Source organism: Psammomys obesus, unplaced genomic scaffold, assembly GCF_907164565.1.
Source record: "Psammomys obesus unplaced genomic scaffold, mPsaObe1.curated_primary_1811, whole genome shotgun sequence".
NCBI classification, from domain to species: Eukaryota; Metazoa; Chordata; class Mammalia; order Rodentia; family Muridae; genus Psammomys; species Psammomys obesus.
This window is the reverse complement of record NW_026587216.1, coordinates 43,815,030-43,832,024: the sequence shown is the minus strand read 5'-3', so window position 1 is coordinate 43,832,024 and position 16,995 is coordinate 43,815,030. Positions and strand designations below refer to the sequence as shown.

The following is a 16,995-nucleotide window of genomic DNA, read 5'->3' as shown; positions in this document are numbered from 1 at the left end:
GGTTATTATTTCTCTTTAAGCTTGCACATGGACACGAATTGGCCATGTTTATCTCTTCCACAGAAACTGGACTATACTATTTGGTATTCATTTGAAGCTGTGTCAGAAGCTTGGCCTTTCCACTTGGATTAGGCTTCGCAGAATCAGAAACAATTCTTTATCCCTTCACCATGGCCACAGGTGCAGATGCTCCTCATTCTAATGTGATGTGCATCATTTGTCTTTCCATCTGGCTTGAGCCTGGTGGTGCTGTCCTAGTTGCTCTTTACCGTGGTACCCCAGGCATACTTCTTAAGGAATAAACTCTATTCTGAAAATATAAAATATTCTATTGCTTAGACTCCAGCTTTCTCACACAAGTGCATTGCTTCTTGATTGGTCCTCGCTGGGGGAGGCTAATCGTTCTTCCCCTGCCTTGGTGATGAAATGCCTAAATCAAATTATACTTGTATTTCTGTGTTCAGTGTTTCCACTTTAAAATCTCCATCTTCTTGTTTTCATGTATCTTTGTCGAATTTTCGACATAAGGTATTTTAATGAAAATCAAGTGAGAACATCATTTTTTTCTGATCCAACTTCCTTCAGTAATACTTTTGGGTTTGGTGGCATTGCAATTATTGTAGTTTCATTGGCAGTTGGCTAGGGGTTTTGTCAAATACACTGTTAGAGTTAAAACAAAACTTATGTAGAACTAGAAGGAAAACACTGTCAAGATACTGACTAATGTCTGTGGTTTAGACAATAACAAATACATATGCTCTTAGTCAGGGATTTTCTTTTCAAGTCCTTTGTTTATTTTAATTGATTTAAAAAATTGAAAAAGACTCATTGACTTTTTATCTATATGCATGTATGGGTGTCGGCACAAGTTCGGGTGCAGCACTTGCAGGCAGGCCTGAGGAGACCAGAGGGTGTCAGATTTTCTGAAGCTCGAGTTACAGCCCGTTGCCAGCCACCTGCCGTGGGCGCCTGGAACTGAACCTGGGTCTCCTGCAAGGGCTGTGCCTGCTCTGAACTGCTGAGCCACCCCCCAGCCTCCTTTCTTCATTTTCAGTTGGGTGTTTTATTTTTCCTGTGTGCATGCTGCATGGGCATGGCGTGTCCGTGTGTGTGTGTGTGTGTGGGGTGCACATACGAAGGTCACAGAGGGATGGTAGACATGCTGCTCTGTCATCTCTACCTTACTTCCTCGACACAGGGAATGGCACTGAACCTGCAGCTATGCTGAAGCCTGGCAGTCCCCAGAGACTGTCCTAATTCTCTACCCTCAGTCCCCAGCACTGAGGCTATGAGGACCTCACCAGGCTTTTTCACATGGATTCTGGGGAGTGAACTCAGATCCTCATGCGTGCATAGCAAGTGCTCTCACCCACTGAGCTATGCTCCTAGCTCTAGTTTTGCTTTTTTGATATTGAGCTGAATTCCTTAGATATTTTGGACAATAAATCTTTATCCAATGTATATTTTGCAAATATTTTCTCTTTCCCACAAGTTATGTCCTTGGCTGTGCAAAACTTTGATACAGTCTCTTTTCTCTCCTTTTCAGCCTATTCTTTGGGATCATGTACAAAATATTTAATGTCTACCGTGTCATACAAAGCTTATCTGCTGTGTTTCATTCTGGTAGTTTTATAGCCTCAAGCCTCAGCTTGAAGTAACTAATAATATATTGTAATTTTATCTTTCTATTAAGTGTCTCAAAATTCATAAAATATAGGACCCATGAAACTTGGATCTGCTCAAGGTCATTTTATCTTAGAGGTAATTAAAAAATAAAATCAGCTCTTCTTGGTCTAGGCCCCTTTAACACTAAGTCTTTCTCTACAATTTTCTTTTTTAATATTAATTACAGGTTATTTACTTTGTATCCCAGCCTTAGCCCCCTCGCTCATTCCCTCCCAATCCCACCCACCCTCCCTCATCTCCTCCCTGTCCCTTTCCAAGTCCACTGCTAGGGGAGGTCCTCCTCCCCTTCCATCTGACCCTAGCTTATCTTTAGTACTGGCTGCAATGTCCTCCTCTGTGGCCTAGCAAGGCTGTTTCTCCCTTGGGGGGAGGGGGAGAGGCAAAGGAGCCAGTCCTTGAGTTCATGTCAGAAATAGTTCCTGTTCCCCTTACTAGGGAAACACACTTGGATACTGAGCTACCATGGGCTACATCTAAACAGAGGTTCTAGGTTATATCCATACATGGTCCTTTTTTTGGAGAAACAGTCTCAGAGAGGACTGATACATTTTGTCCTTGTGGAGCTCCTGTCCTCTCCCGGTCATACTAACTCCCCCTTTTATCATATGATTCCCTCACACTTCCTGATTGTTCCCTGTGTTTGGTTCTTCCTTCTGTTTCTCCCGGTTCCTGTTTCCTGTATGCCCTGGAAGTGTTGGTTCTTGGGTTGTGACAGTCTATTATCAGGCTCAGAGGACTTTTCCTCCCCTTCAGGAAAACACTTCTATGGATTTACCACAAACCTGTGTATGTGGCTTTCCTTCCAGGCCCTCTGTTGTTGTTTTTTCTCTCTGCACCTGACAGTTCCTCACTCTTCCATGTTAGATGCTAATCAGATTTTCTGCCTTCAGCTTATTTATCTCTCTTCTTCAGGTGGCATTCAGGGCTTGAACTGCGTTCTTGTTTATTTGTCTTTCTGTTTTTATTTAGTTATTTATCTTTTGCGGCTCCAGCATTCTCTGCTCACATCCAGCTGGTAGGTCGCCTTCTATTATGTGACATATGTTAGGATGAAATTATTCTGTACCTTAACCACAAGCCATGGAGATGATTTGTTTTCAGATGTGTTTGTGATGCGGTCCTACCTGCAATGCTGACCCTTTCTCCTCTGCCTCCACCTGCATGCTGGTGGGAGTTTTCTAACTTTCCTTTCTCCCAGGCTTCAGTGTCTACCACATAACCTCTATAGCAATCTCTGAGAAAGCCAAAAGCAAGCATCCCTTTGGAGAAAAAGAGTCTCCTAATAACTTTCATAAAAATTAGGGTAAGATCATTTTTTAGTCTTCATTAAAAAATGCTTAAATAGTATAGGGTTTATAAAGTCATAACACAAGATAAAGATCTCACCTAGTCTCCTTGTATCATCACATAAAATTACCATGCTAATCATGGAATCCTGAAACTTGTTTGCATGTGTCACAAAACATCGCAGATTCTGCCTCTAGATTAATGGAAATAGTTTCAACTCAAGCATATGAGCAACTATAAATCATTCCATAGCACAATGATACCAAAAAAAAAAATAAGTAGTCATCTTTGTCATGGTGCGTATTTAGCTAATTGTTGTTTAATCATTCCCAGATTATTTCAACACATAGTGTTATATGTTGGCCCCCAAGTCTCTATGAAGTTAGATGTGCATATATCTACTTATTGTCATTTTCCTGCCACTGTGGGCAATATTCCCCTTCCACTTTCAGCCCCTGGTTTCTGTAAGCCAATGTTATCTGCCATGAGGGCAAAGAAGTGAAGCCGGCCTGGCTAGTTAGAGACTGAACCTTTCTAGATACAATAGTAACAAAAATTTGCCTCTAAAATGGGAAACATACCTTTAAAAAAGCATCTATTGTGTTTTAACCTTAAAATGTGTATGTTTTGTTATTTTTAACATCTCTTTGAAATTCTCATTGCATTTTCTATCATTAAAAAATTTAGATTATAATATATTACATCATTTATCTTATGCCTTCCCTTTTATCACTTTCAGTGAGACAGTGCAATAGGTAGAGGTCCTCACCTCCAAGCCTGGTGATGACTTTTGTCCTCTTACCTCCATTTTTTGCCTTGGCATCTACCCCTCCCCCACTTTACATAGATAGAATAAAGAATGTGAAGTTATAATTTGAGTAAAAATTTATACTTATACATCATTATTATCTTTCTTCCAACTTCTCACGTATCTGAGTTCATCATTTTCATCTGTGTGTAGTCAGGTCTCACCCGTGTTCATTTGATCTTCTTGCTTTGGCCACTTCCCTCAAGTTATTTCGAGGCACGATTTGGGTGGCTGCTAAGATCTCAAGGAGGAACAAACAAGAAGCCATGGAAGGAATAATAGGTTCTTCGCTGGCCATGTCCAGGCTGTAGAGGTCCTAGCAGCCCTTTTCAGGCCTGAGTAGACAGTTCCTCCTGTGCATGCTCTGTGTCTGCTGAAGTTCCTGTCCAGGTCTGTCTATGAGATTGAACAGGCCATCTGGACAACAGTCGTAGTCGGTCCCTGAGATAGCTACTCTTTCAGGAATCCCCCGTTTTTGTTAATCAAACCCTTCTCTTCCTCTTCAAGCAATAGCTTTACTAACTATAAATGTGAGGCACATTCTTCTCTCCATCATCTGGCTGTGTCTCATGAGGCATCAAAGGGAGTGAAGTTGGCTACCTAAAGGACATATCTATGGAGTAAAAATGCAACCTCCTGGCTTGGATATCTTTTTCCCCCCCAGTCTGCTCTGAGGAAGTTGGAGGGCAAGGAGCTCCTGAAGGTTCAAGCTGCTGTCCTCCAAAATCACAGATGTGTTTGTAATACTTGTCCTTATACCTAAGATACTGTGGTATCTGAAGTACCACTTTCCATCTCATATGATCATACTAAACAGCTTTCTATCCCAGGAACCAAAGAAATTATTTGCTAGAATTCTATGTTTTGAACATTTTCCATTTGTGTAGAATGATCTCAACCTCATTCCTCATACTTTGCCCATTGTATTATTTATTATTCAATAATCAGTATAGGCATTTTCCATTTTTAGGAACCAACCATTTGTTACAAATTTTAATGTTTAGTTATCTAATAAAGGATATGGTATTTATGTTACTATGAACTACATATGCGAGGTTAAAATGTCAGTTAGGAATTTCTCACTGTGCGCTATGGAAACAGTATTGTATTTCTAATTGTAGCACAATTAAGAAGGAATTTAAGGGCACTTAAGCAATAGCTCACCCAGCACATGGCAGGCAGACAGGTAGAACTCTGAAATCAAGGCCAGCCTGGTTTACATACTGAGTATCAGAATAGCCAGGGAGAGACCCTGTCTCAAAACAGACAGACAGACAAACAAAAAGGAGACAGATCAGTCAGCAAACACTTCTGTTCAAGCCTGAAGTCCTGAGTTCAATCCCTAGCACCCATGTCTTAGTGTGGGCTTATAATACCAGAATCGGAATAGGAGTAACGAATCAGTAATTTCCAGGTCCCAGTGTGAAACACTCTCAAAAACTAAAGTCCAAAGATTCAAGGCAGCACTGACATCCATTTCTGACATCCAAATGCTCACATGCTTACACACAAAACAAACTCTCACTCACCCACACCTAACAAAAGACAATAAATATAAAGATAATTAATCACTGTGCAAATAAAAACACCCCAAGACTGGTACCAAAAGTGAAATGAACCACGTAGCTTTGGTGGCTCCAAATCCTTATTGTTACTGTGTCAACGTTAAGAGGGTCCAGATGTTTCCCGTCATTCCCCAATCAGAGCCAGTACAAAATGTGAAAGGAGAGCAGGAGGAGGTTTGGAAAAAAGAGAAGGTAGAAAGAAAATAAACGGGGACAGGCAGAGGGAAAGAAAACTTTCACAGTACCTCCCTATTTCATGGGCTAATTGTGCCTACTTCCTAACTGCTGAGGAAGGATGCTCAGGCACACCTCTCCTCACATTTCAGGTCCTTACAGCTTCATGAACAAGGCACCTGGAGTGCGGGATGTACAGGCTGGGGTCTATGTCCTTTCTTCCTAGTGTCCCGTTGTTGTATTTTCTCCAGCTTCCAACTTCTGTTTATTTACAGAGTTGAGCTTTTATCCATTGGAATGAGAATATGTATCTATCTATCTATCTGCCTGTCTGTACATCATGAGAGTATGAATGCATGTATGTATGTGTGTATGTATGTGTATATGTATGTGCGTATGTATGTTTATGTATGTATGTACTATCTGCCGTCTATCTATCGTCTCAGTGAAATGCTGTATTAAAGTCACTTACACTGAAAGTGCTAACAGGTTGAGTTCTGAATTAATTAAACACATTTCTTATGACAAGTATTTAAGTCAATCTGCCACCACTCAAACTCCAGGGTTTTTTTTTTTTTTTTTTTTTAATAAGGAAAAAAAGTAAGCTTTTGCCACTGGCTAATTTTTAGTTATATAAATTTTCTTTGCTGAAAGAATCTTGTTTGACTAGTGATCGGATTTATCAAGTGATATTATTTGTTAAGTTAAAGTTCAAACCTTTGATTTTAAAATAAAACAATTCCAAATCTCTTAGGTTGCCAGGCTGCATATTTCTAACTTACATACGCCCTAAGGGTTTTCTATGAGCTAGTCTCTCAGTGTTCCTGATGGGCCGCTGTTTTCTTTCTTAGGCACTAGAGATTGGAAGGATGAAGTCAATGAAACAGCGTTTCCTGTGTGGACCCTAAGTTCCTCAACACTTTACTATACTGGCTCTAGAATATACTGTTCCACGTGCTGTGGATTCACTTTGGCTTACATTTCTTTTACCTTACACATGCTGAGTCCTGAGCACACAGTTCTAATTATGGCATCACGTGTGTTAGAGATGGAATGAGGTTTCCTCTCTCCTATCTAAGTACTGTTTACACAGACATTCCAAGGACTATCTTTTGCATTTAACCCCATAACCTCTGCGTGCTTTTGCAAAACACAAGGTTTAAATGAACTTACAAAGACTCATGAGTTAATGGATTAGAAATATGAAGGTTTTGATATTTAACATCTATCAGGAACAAGTATTTTAACTTTGCTCAGAAATGACTTGCATTTTTATGTCCCTCTAGACAGAGACATTGCGTTTCTTTCACAGGGCTGCCACACCAAAGTAGCACAAATGTCTGTGAAAGCATCTCAAAATTGTCTTATAGTTTTGGAGTGTAAAAGTCCCAAATGTAGGTGTCAATAGGGCTGAATCCTAGGAGTTGCAAAGAAGACAACATTCCAAACTTCTCTTATTTCTGTTTTGCCAGTCCTTAGTTTGTTTGTTTGTTTGTGGTAAAATGAAACAACAGCCCAGTCTCTACTTTTGTCTTCATCTATGTTTGGATGAACTCTCCTCTCTCCTCACAAAATGTTCTCTAAAATAATACCATTCTGATTGAGTAACTCTCTACCCATATTACAATAAAGCTTTATTTAAAGTGTCTGTAAAGATTCTATTCTCAATATGTATTCCACATTCTGAGGTGTCGATGGTTAAGACTTATATGAGGGACACAGTTCAACCCATGGTAACTATACGTTGTGATAAGGAGTGTTGTGACAAGGATGGGCAGTCTGGGGATGGTGCAGTCTGTTGGGAATATCCGTTGTGTACTGTATCTTGGGTATACGAGATGGTCCTAACTGCTCTGGACTTCTTCACAGGACTGTCCTTCGCTATTCTTTCATCTGTACACCCAGTTTTTGGTTTATATGGATCTCTGTTTCCAGCCATCATTTATGCCGTATTTGGAATGGGACGCCATGTTGCCACAGGTAATAATTACTGTCTATGCCTAAATTTCTCTTACAACTAATAAAAGGGACTCAGGGTGGTCATTAGCTCCTGCTTACCCTTTTAAAGCCTCACTCCTTGTACGGAGGGAGTGTGAGGTATGTCTGTTTGTCAGATACACCCCATGATTTATTGCCATATTGCTGTGCCATAAAGGAAACTGAAAATAGAAGCATTGCCGAACTGACAATGGAATAAGAATGCAAACATTAGAAAGAGTGCAAACACCATAAAGTTTAGTGGCTCAAATATTGAAAACCATTTTGATTGTATTTCTTTGATTCTTTTACTAAATGATCTAAGTTTCCTCTAGTTGGATTCTCCTGGACCTTTAAATGGGTGTCTCTCGCCCTACTTCACTCTGATCTCTAAAAAATACAAAAACGAATGGTAAGGGTGAGCAGTCGAGGTTATTCTGATGTTGAATGAGCCGCACTTCTGTGCACGCCACACCTAAGTGCATGGCTCTTTGTTATTCACCACCTGTACGGCCCAGGCAGAGCTTTAAAACTCTGTCACTTTTTAAATAATAAGACGACCCTTCACTCATGTCTTACAATAGTGAGAGCTACACGATTAGTAAATAGTGTTTAATACTTGCATGTATTAATGTGGACATCTGAGGTTACTTACAAAATGATGCCTGAATCTTAAATATTCATCCAGTAACAATATATAGTTCAGTGGGAGTATCTGCGGACATTGCTGTGCATTTCGTGTTGAGATCTCAGTCCCTAAGGAATAACATTTATGAGTCTGTCTTCCGGGGTGAGTTCGTGTTGTTTATCGTATTACTTTCCTACTGTCGTCACAAATTATCATGAGATAAGTGGCTTGAAACAAAGGGAGTTTCTATTGTTCTGGAGGTCCGTGTGTGAATAAGTCTTCGAGGCCTAAAATAAGCAGTCGCTGAGGCTGCGTTCCTTTCTTCATGCTTTATCTAACAGCTCATTTTCTTGACTTTTCTATCTTCTAGCTGGGCTCCTGGCCTTTCAACAGTTTTCAAGGCCACTGGTGGTACCTTGAGATCTCCCTTTGACTCCCTGCTTTTGCCTTCATCTTTTGTATTTACATGATGTTGTGATTTCACTGTCTATAGCCAGAAAATCCAGGATAATTATATTTTAAGACCAGTTGATTATTGACCTGAATTTCCCCTGCTACATTTACAGTTTCTTTCCACGGAACATACATATTTATGAATTCTGAAGAATAGCGGTAGAAAATTTGAGAAGTCATATTTTTGCTTATCGTATACAGTTACGCACACATGTATGTTTTTCCATAAGCCAATTTTGTACCTGTAAAAGTTTGGTTTTCATATCACTAAACTTTGTTATGAGTGAGAGGTCAAAAGTTAGCAGTCCCTTATAGACTTGCTGCATAATGAGTGCTCTATGAAACAGCATTCTGAGGCGGCTTGTTAGCAATGTAGATGCTGCCTTTTCCTTCGGACACTACGAAGACACGCCAAATTAAAATCGTCATTTTCACAGGAGGTTTTATACACATGCATATACCACCCTCCGATTCTTGCCATAATGACATATTTCAGTCAACAAAAATTGTCATAGACAACATGGTTCATAATAGGATATTTCCCTTGGCATCATAGTTGACGGAGTATGGGTAAATACACGCTGATATGCCCACAACAGTGAAATTAGCCACAGAGAAGTCTCAAAAATGTATCTCTACTCTTCGGAGGCATTCAACAATATAATAAAATGTGTATTTCAGTACATATGTGTGCGCGTGTGGCCATGCACATCTATGTGTCTGCTTGTATATATGTATATGTTTCAGAACAATGCATATATTATTTGTTAGGAGTTTGCTGGGAGAGTTACATGTTCTTGTCTTAACATAACCCTTTAATGTGAACCTTAGTTTGTATTATATATACACTTCAAGCGAGCAAGGAAAAAACTTACAAAGTTTCTTATGACAGCACAGATTAAAGTCACAGACATACAATTTACACATCAGATGTAGTCAGGTCTGAATCCCAAACTACTTTTTTCTTCCTGACAACAAAATGTTTTAGAACACTCATTGAAGGAGTTTTCTTCCAAATAGATGCAACAGGAGAAAAGCACAGAATGAATCAAAAATTATTTTCTTCAATATTTATTTAGCATTTAAGACATGTTATCACTAATGGTCCCCTGGAATGTGGGAATTACAGATGTGAACTACTGTACATGGCCAAAAATTCATAAAGCTTACTGCTTTTTAATCGTTCTGCCTTCTAATTGTGCCACAGAACATTTAAGTATGTCTATAGCAAGAAAGAGCAAAGGGTTTTGGAAGTGACTTCACAGACATTCCCTGTGTTTGACACAAGATAAGAGAAAAAGGCAAAACAAAATTTCCCAAGAGAAAAAGGCAGAAAAAATTCCCAATAGACCATGATTACTTCTAGAAGCCAACGTCATGCGTGGTAGTTCACATGCTTGGGAGGCTGCAGCAGGAATTCTACAAAATGCCACAGGTTCAAGCCCTGCCTGAGCAACACAACAATTTAGGTTAGTTTGCATCTCAGAGCAAACTGCTGCCTAAATCCAAAAACTTTAAAAATTGTATAATATGATAATACTGAAATGTATATACACACAAACCATTGCATTTCATCGTTAATTGCACAGTTTCAAAGTTGGCATTTATGTGAGATTCTGTAACTATAAAAAGTTAATCACTTATTAACAGTTTACAGATATATCAAAATACACATTTTGCAAACTACACAGTCATTCTACTGAACAGTAAATATGAGAAGCATTTTATTTGTAAATTTATACTTCTCAGAACCTGCTGGACCTTCTTATTTTGGTTGAAAGCTAATATTAAAATCATTAACATCAGTAACAAATAGGTGACATTTTCCCTCCTGATATCAGTGATGTGAGTCACAGAAATGACTTTAATGATCTTCCTGTGATCCTAATGATAAGGAGCCATTGAATCTCTAAAGATGACCACAAATATTTAATATACGAATCATGCTTCTCTTTTATTTGATCATATTTTAGCGTATCTGGAAGATTTATGCACCCTGAAACTTTATTAAGAGGCTAATGTACTTTTGTGAAAGAAAAGAACCTTACCAGTTAGGTGTTCAGTGTACTTCTGTATGATTAAACACAGTAAGACATTATACTAAAATCACTTTAAAAACTAAATTTGTTTTTTGACTTTTTCATCCATGTAAACCATGTATTCTGATTACTCCTTGCCTTTCCATTCTTCGTTGACTCCTTTCCTTTATTAACACATTCTCTTTTCAAATACTTTTTTCATGGTCATGTTTTTGTTTAACAGCCTGGAATTCTCCATTAGAGCTTAGAGGGTTCACGAATGGATGTTCAAATAATGTTAGTGACTCCTCAATTTCCATAGTTGATCAATGGCCACAATGGAAGTAGGAGGGCCTCAGAGAATGTTGAGCCCCTTCCTTCCAACCGTGGTTGGCCATTAACGGGCTCATTCTTGTGTGTACTCAGTGGAAAAAAGTGCACTTGCATTGAGTTCACATATCTTTTGAAAGCACTTGCTTCCTGCAGCTGTGTAAAGTCGTTACATGTGCTAGTTCATTTAGCTATTTGAATTTTTTATGATTAAACTATAATTCCTTAAAATATATTTTAAAATAAAATTGCATAAAATATAATTATGGCTCATAGAAATCATGGAAAAGAATTAGTTGACTTATTTGTTGGACTAGAAAATAAATTTGGTTATGATCCTGATAAAAACCAAATTGTTTAAGGCAATAAATATGTGACAATATGTCTTAATGTCTCCAACCTTTCGATGTGCCTTAATTTAGTTCTTAATTTAGTCTTTATTCATCTTCAAAATTAGAAAATTCTTTGAAATGGTAAAGACTATTCATAAACTTAGAGAAATTTAGAAACAATTCCACAGGATGCCATTTAAAAAAATACACATAAGTGTTTAATGAAAGTGTTTAGATACAGAGGGCCATGCAGCTGACTGAGGCTTGTCTCCCTCCCCCAGCCAAGACTTTCAGATGTCTCCTTCTGTCCTGTTCAGTTTCTTCTTATCTTCTAAACCTCAGGAAATAGAATCCTAAACTGAAAAATTAATGCATTTAAAAAATTCTGCAGTTATTTGTTATGCAGCTTTGGTACAAAGCACTTTTGCTCTGTGCTTTGGAGAGTTTAAAGGCCTCAAGTTGTGGCTTTTCCGCTCACTATTTGATTTCATTTCAAGCCTCTCTGCTGCAAATCATGCCTTACTTGATGAATGTTCTTTACTTCGCATTACCCATCTGAGTTTTAGTCTTGTCTCCAATCATTAGTTATGTTCTTAATTTGGTTCTGTATGATAAGTACACTTTTTACATCTATTGATTTATTAAGAATATCTAGCTCACTGAGAGACTAATACTTAATTTCCTGCATGTATTTGTATACCATCAAGTCTCAGAGAACAGAGCAAAGTACAATGGAACAACATTAATCTCACTAAGACTTACCAAGTGGTTAACATTTATTGGGTGCTAATGACATGCCATAAAATAATTTATACAGCATTTAAGCCTTTTAAAAATGTCAAAGGATGAAGAATATGCTCTTTTTATAGAGAAGGAGATTGAGGAAGAGTTATGGGATGTAAGGTTATGTCTGTCAGTATCCATATCTCTACCTCTTCCTAAGTGCACAGTGATACCACACTTCTTCAAACCCTCTAGTCTAGTAGGAAGAGAAATCTGTGTATTAGGGTTCCACCGAGAGCAGGTTCTGCTGTCCTCATCGTGTCTGTGGTAGGTTGCCTATTTCCCGTAGAGTTCCTTTCTCCAAATATTTACATATAAACTGGAACAAGGTAAGATCCTTACGTGACAAAATGAGGGGATGCTTGCAAGACACAGCACATGCTTCTTTAATTTGGGTTTGCTGACAATTCCTGTGGGAATCCGCATTTCCCATCCATGCTGCTGAATTCTCAGGCAAGCTATGCCAAGAAGAAAGGCATCCGAGCTCTTGTCCAGGAAGAGGGGAACATACTGAATAAAGTCCCACTTTTATACCAGGCTATGAATATTCCCAGGAAATAACCATTGAAACCTGTCTAACAGCAGTAGACAAAATGGTGGGTTTAATAATTTTGGGGCCATGGCATTTTGTCTATGAAAATAAAGTCTACTCAGTTATGAAATCATAGATAGAAAGTATATTGCCTGGTGAGGAATAACTGGATAGACAGTTGTGAGTACGGAATTTGAGACACATCTTGGAAGATGAGAGATTGTTTTGGTAGATTGGCTCTTCCAACAGCTACCAACAACTTTAAGCTTTTCTCCTTTTATTCTCCCCAAAGTCTAAAGTATGGGTATTTGTATCATTTAGTGGATAAGGTACTTTGGTCCAGAGTGGTGTAGTTCAGGAGGCTTTGTTGGTACATGGAAAGGTTGGATTGAAATCTACGCAACAATCCTGCGCTGTGGATACTCTTCATGCAGAGTTAGGAAGATGCGTGGCTCACAAAGACATGTTGGCTCAGAGGGCATTGTGGCATGTCAGATGTACCATCTGTTTCTTTCGTGGAATGGGATGAGAGCCAGAGAAATGAGGGTACACTGGAGTCGAATGGGTTTCTAATAGTTCTTGCTGGCTTTTCAGTATTCATGGTAGCCAATAACTTTTTAATGCTTATATGGAAGTTTTCTAACACCATTCTCATTTTTAGGCACTTTTGCCTTGACATCCTTGATATCAGCCAATGCTGTAGAGCGGCTTGTTCCTCAAAGCAGCAGGAACCTAACCACACAGAGCAACTCAAGTGTGCTGGGCTTATCCGACTTTGAGCTACAGAGAATCGGGGTTGCAGCGGCAGTTTCGTTCTTGGGAGGAGTGATTCAGGTAAGGAGCCCTGAGGCTGGATAGGACAGGAGAGGAGCAGAGGGAGAGCAGTCAGTATTGCATTTGTGTCCTTAACCATGGGTTTCTCTCCAGATGGATAAAGGGCAGATGGCTTTAACATTATGGAAATGTGCAATAAATCTGTAAATGATGCTTAGATGAATGAAGTAGAATCACCAAAGTGAAGACTCGGGGAAACACTTAGTAAAATTAAATCTTTAAAAGTATTTTTTGAGTGGGGGTACAAACATGAAGTTGGGTGGGTAGGAAGGACTTGGGAGGAGTTGGAAGAATAGAAAGAATATAATAAAATACATTGCATGAAGAATTTTAAAAATTGAAATCATAAATTCAAAATAAATGAAGTAGAATTTTAATAATTTTAAAGAGTTTTTTATGGCCCAGAGAAATGATATAGTGGCTAAAAATGCTTGCTTGTTCTTCTAAGGACATAGCACTCATGTAGAGGATGAAAACTGCCCATCTGGTTTTAGGGATCCAACTCCTTCTTCTGACCTCTGTGGTCACCAGACACACACACACACACACACACACACACACACACACACACACACGTAGGCAAAATACTCATACACATAAAATTAAAAACAAATCTTTTTAAAAGGTGTTTTACAAATAGAATGGGTTTCCTAGTACCGCCATGAGGCCAGGCTGTGTCGATAACTTGACCAGAGTATCATTGGAAGGGGGTTTGGTGAGAAATTTTTATAATAGGAAGATACAGCTAGCTTTCTTGAACCCTTCTCTGCGTAAGCACTTTCTGATTGTCGTATACATGGGCAGTAAATGGTAGCCTGTGCTGCGACTTCCTGGTCTGAAGTCTCTGGACTCAGATCTGTACCCCTCTTTGACTTTTTTATGACTCTGAATGTCTATTACTCCCACATTAGCTATTGTCAAGTTTTCCTCAGAATATCAATATTTGATCCTTGCTGTTTTTATCGAAGCGATCAAACCTAGGTCACACAGAAACAACTTTAAGATGAACCTTCGGGGACTGACAACATGCCTGGTTGAAACAGCTTCCAGGAGAAAAGACACAGTTGTACTCACAGTTTCGAGACCATCAGTCCTCTGTCACTAACCTTTATCTCTGGGCCAGTGACGACACGGAACATTGTGGAAGAAAAAGGTGGCTCACTGTGGGACAGACAGAAAACAGACAGAAGGTGAATGGATTTGGACACTGGGGGGTCTCTAAAGCACACACCCTCGACCGCCTGCCATCTGGCCACCTCCTAGTCTCTACCATTTCCCTGTCACCCCATCACAGGACGAATCTATCCCTGTGTTGGGTCAGAGCCACAGCGATTTAGTCAGACCCCTGAATATTGCTTTGGGGAACAAATTTTCAGCACATCCGTTTTGGAGGAACATATCATAATCAAACCATAATATATAGAAAGGCACAAAATACCAGACACAAAATTCTCTGCGAAGTGGTCATTTTTGCTTGCTCATTTCTTATAAACTAAGTTATGCATCCAATCTTTTCTGGATGTTTATGTTCGGGGCTGATAGTCTATTTTGAAATGTTACCTTATCATTTCCAAGATCAAATATGAATAGCAAAAAAGGGAGACTGGTTGATGATTATGTGAATAAATGTAAAGAAAAACAGTGTGATCTACAAAAAAAAAAAAAGAAAGAAAAAGAAAAAAAGAAAATCATTAGAGCCTTTTTCCTTCTGGTTGTATGAGAAGGGTGAAAAATCAGGGTATAAGATGTGAACCGCTTCTTGCTTATTTCACTGTGCAGATCTCACTATGATTAGGGAGGCAGCGTTACCAGGCCACAGTGGAAGACTATGAAAGACAGTCTTGATGAGACCTGATAGGCTAGGGTCAGATGGAAGGGGAGGAGGACCTCTCCTATCAGTGGACTGGGGAAGGGTCATGGGAGGGGATGAGAAAGGGAAGGAGGGCGAGATTGGGAGGGGACAAAGTGGGGAGGCTATAGCTGGGATACAAAGTGAATACATTTTAATAAATAAAAATATATTAAAAATAATAAAAGCTGAAGTCTGCATAGTTACAAAAAAAAAAAAAAAGGAACAGTGTTGCCATGATGACAGAGCAGAGTAGTAGGTCTGTCAGACTGCCTTCAGAACAGTCTTTCAGGCAGCAGAGCCTGGCTGTATTACCCTGTGACCTTCACCATGTGTTTTCAAACATGGATGGTGGCTTGCTGATCTTGGCTTCCACAGTCCGTAGAAGGAAAATTCCTGATGTGCTCTGTCTCAGACAAAAATCAGCTGTGTGAACTGGTGTTTGAAGTCCAAATATATTGGCTTGGGTTTGATATAGATTCCTCTTAATTTTTTTTCTATCCCCCCATAAGCCCCTCCCTCCTCCCCTCCCGATCCCACCCTCCCTCCCATTTCTGCATGCATGCCCCTCCCCAAGTCCACTGATATGGGAGGTTCTCCTCTCTTTTCTGATCTTAGTCTATCAGTTCTCATCAAAAGTGGCTGCATTGTCCTCTTTTGTGGCCTGGTATGGCTGCTCCCCCCTCAGGGGGAGGTGATCAAAGAGCAGGCCAATCAGATTATGTCAGAGGCAGTCCCTCTTCCCATTACTATGTAACCCACTTGGACACTGAACTGCCATGGGCTACACCTGTGCAGGGGTTCCAGGTCATCTCCACGAATAGTCCTTGGTTGGAGTATGAGTCTCTGGGAAGTTCCCTATGTTCAAATTTTCTTGTTCTGTTGCTCTCCTTGTGGAGTTCCTGTCCTCTCCAGCTCTTACTATTTCCCACTTCTTACATAAAATTCCATTCACTCTGCCCGACAGTTGGCCATCAGGCTCAGCATCTGCTTTGATAGTCTGCAGGGCAGAGGCTTTCAGAGGCCCTCTGTGGCAGGTTCCTAGGTTGTTTCCTGTTTTCTTCTTCTTCTGATGTCCATCCTCTTTGCCTTTCAGGTGGGGATTGAACATTTTAGTTAGGGTCCTCTCTCTTGCTTGGTTTCTTTAGATGCATAGATTTTAGTGGGTTTGTCCTACGTTGTATGTCTATATGAGTGAGTATATACCGTGTGTGTCTTTTTGCTTCTGGGACAACTCACGCTTCCTCAAGATCCAGCCATACCACTCCTAGGCATATATCCAAAAGAGGCTCAAGTACACAAAAAGGACATTTGCTCAACCATGTTTGTAGCAGCTTTATTTGTAATAGCCAGAAGCTGGAAACAACCAAGATGCCCCTCAACTGAAGAATGGATGCAGAAATTGTGGTACATCTACAATGGAGTATTACTCAGCAATGAAAAATAAAGAAATCATGAAATTTGCAGGTAAATGGTGGGACCTGGAAAGGATTCCTCTTAATTTTTGTTCATTTAAAATGAAAATCTCTGTATTAAAGTGGTTAAAAAAAGAGAACAATGCTTCCTCTTGCTCCAGTATTTCCATTTCTCTTTCTTTTACCCTAGGTAGCACAGAACAGAGGGTTATAGGTGTACATTATTTTCAGAATATATTATTGTTAATAAGACTGGTAACTGTCTTCCTAGTCTCATTTTAAACATTTTTATATGAGTCTCAAATGATTTCCAGGTATTTTATT

At 39.4% G+C, this 16,995-nt stretch overlaps 1 protein-coding gene across 2 annotated transcripts in view; it reads left to right on the top strand.

Annotated features, from left to right (window-relative positions):
* Positions 1-16,995, top strand: part of Slc26a7 (solute carrier family 26 member 7) — a 116,521-nt gene that overhangs the window by 11,564 nt on the left and 87,962 nt on the right. For both annotated transcript variants that reach the window (XM_055603507.1, XM_055603506.1), the window contains exons 2-3: positions 7,390-7,500; positions 13,235-13,407. In XM_055603507.1, the coding sequence (XP_055459482.1) occupies positions 7,390-7,500; positions 13,235-13,407 (284 nt within the window). The remainder of the gene's footprint in view (positions 1-7,389; positions 7,501-13,234; positions 13,408-16,995) is intronic.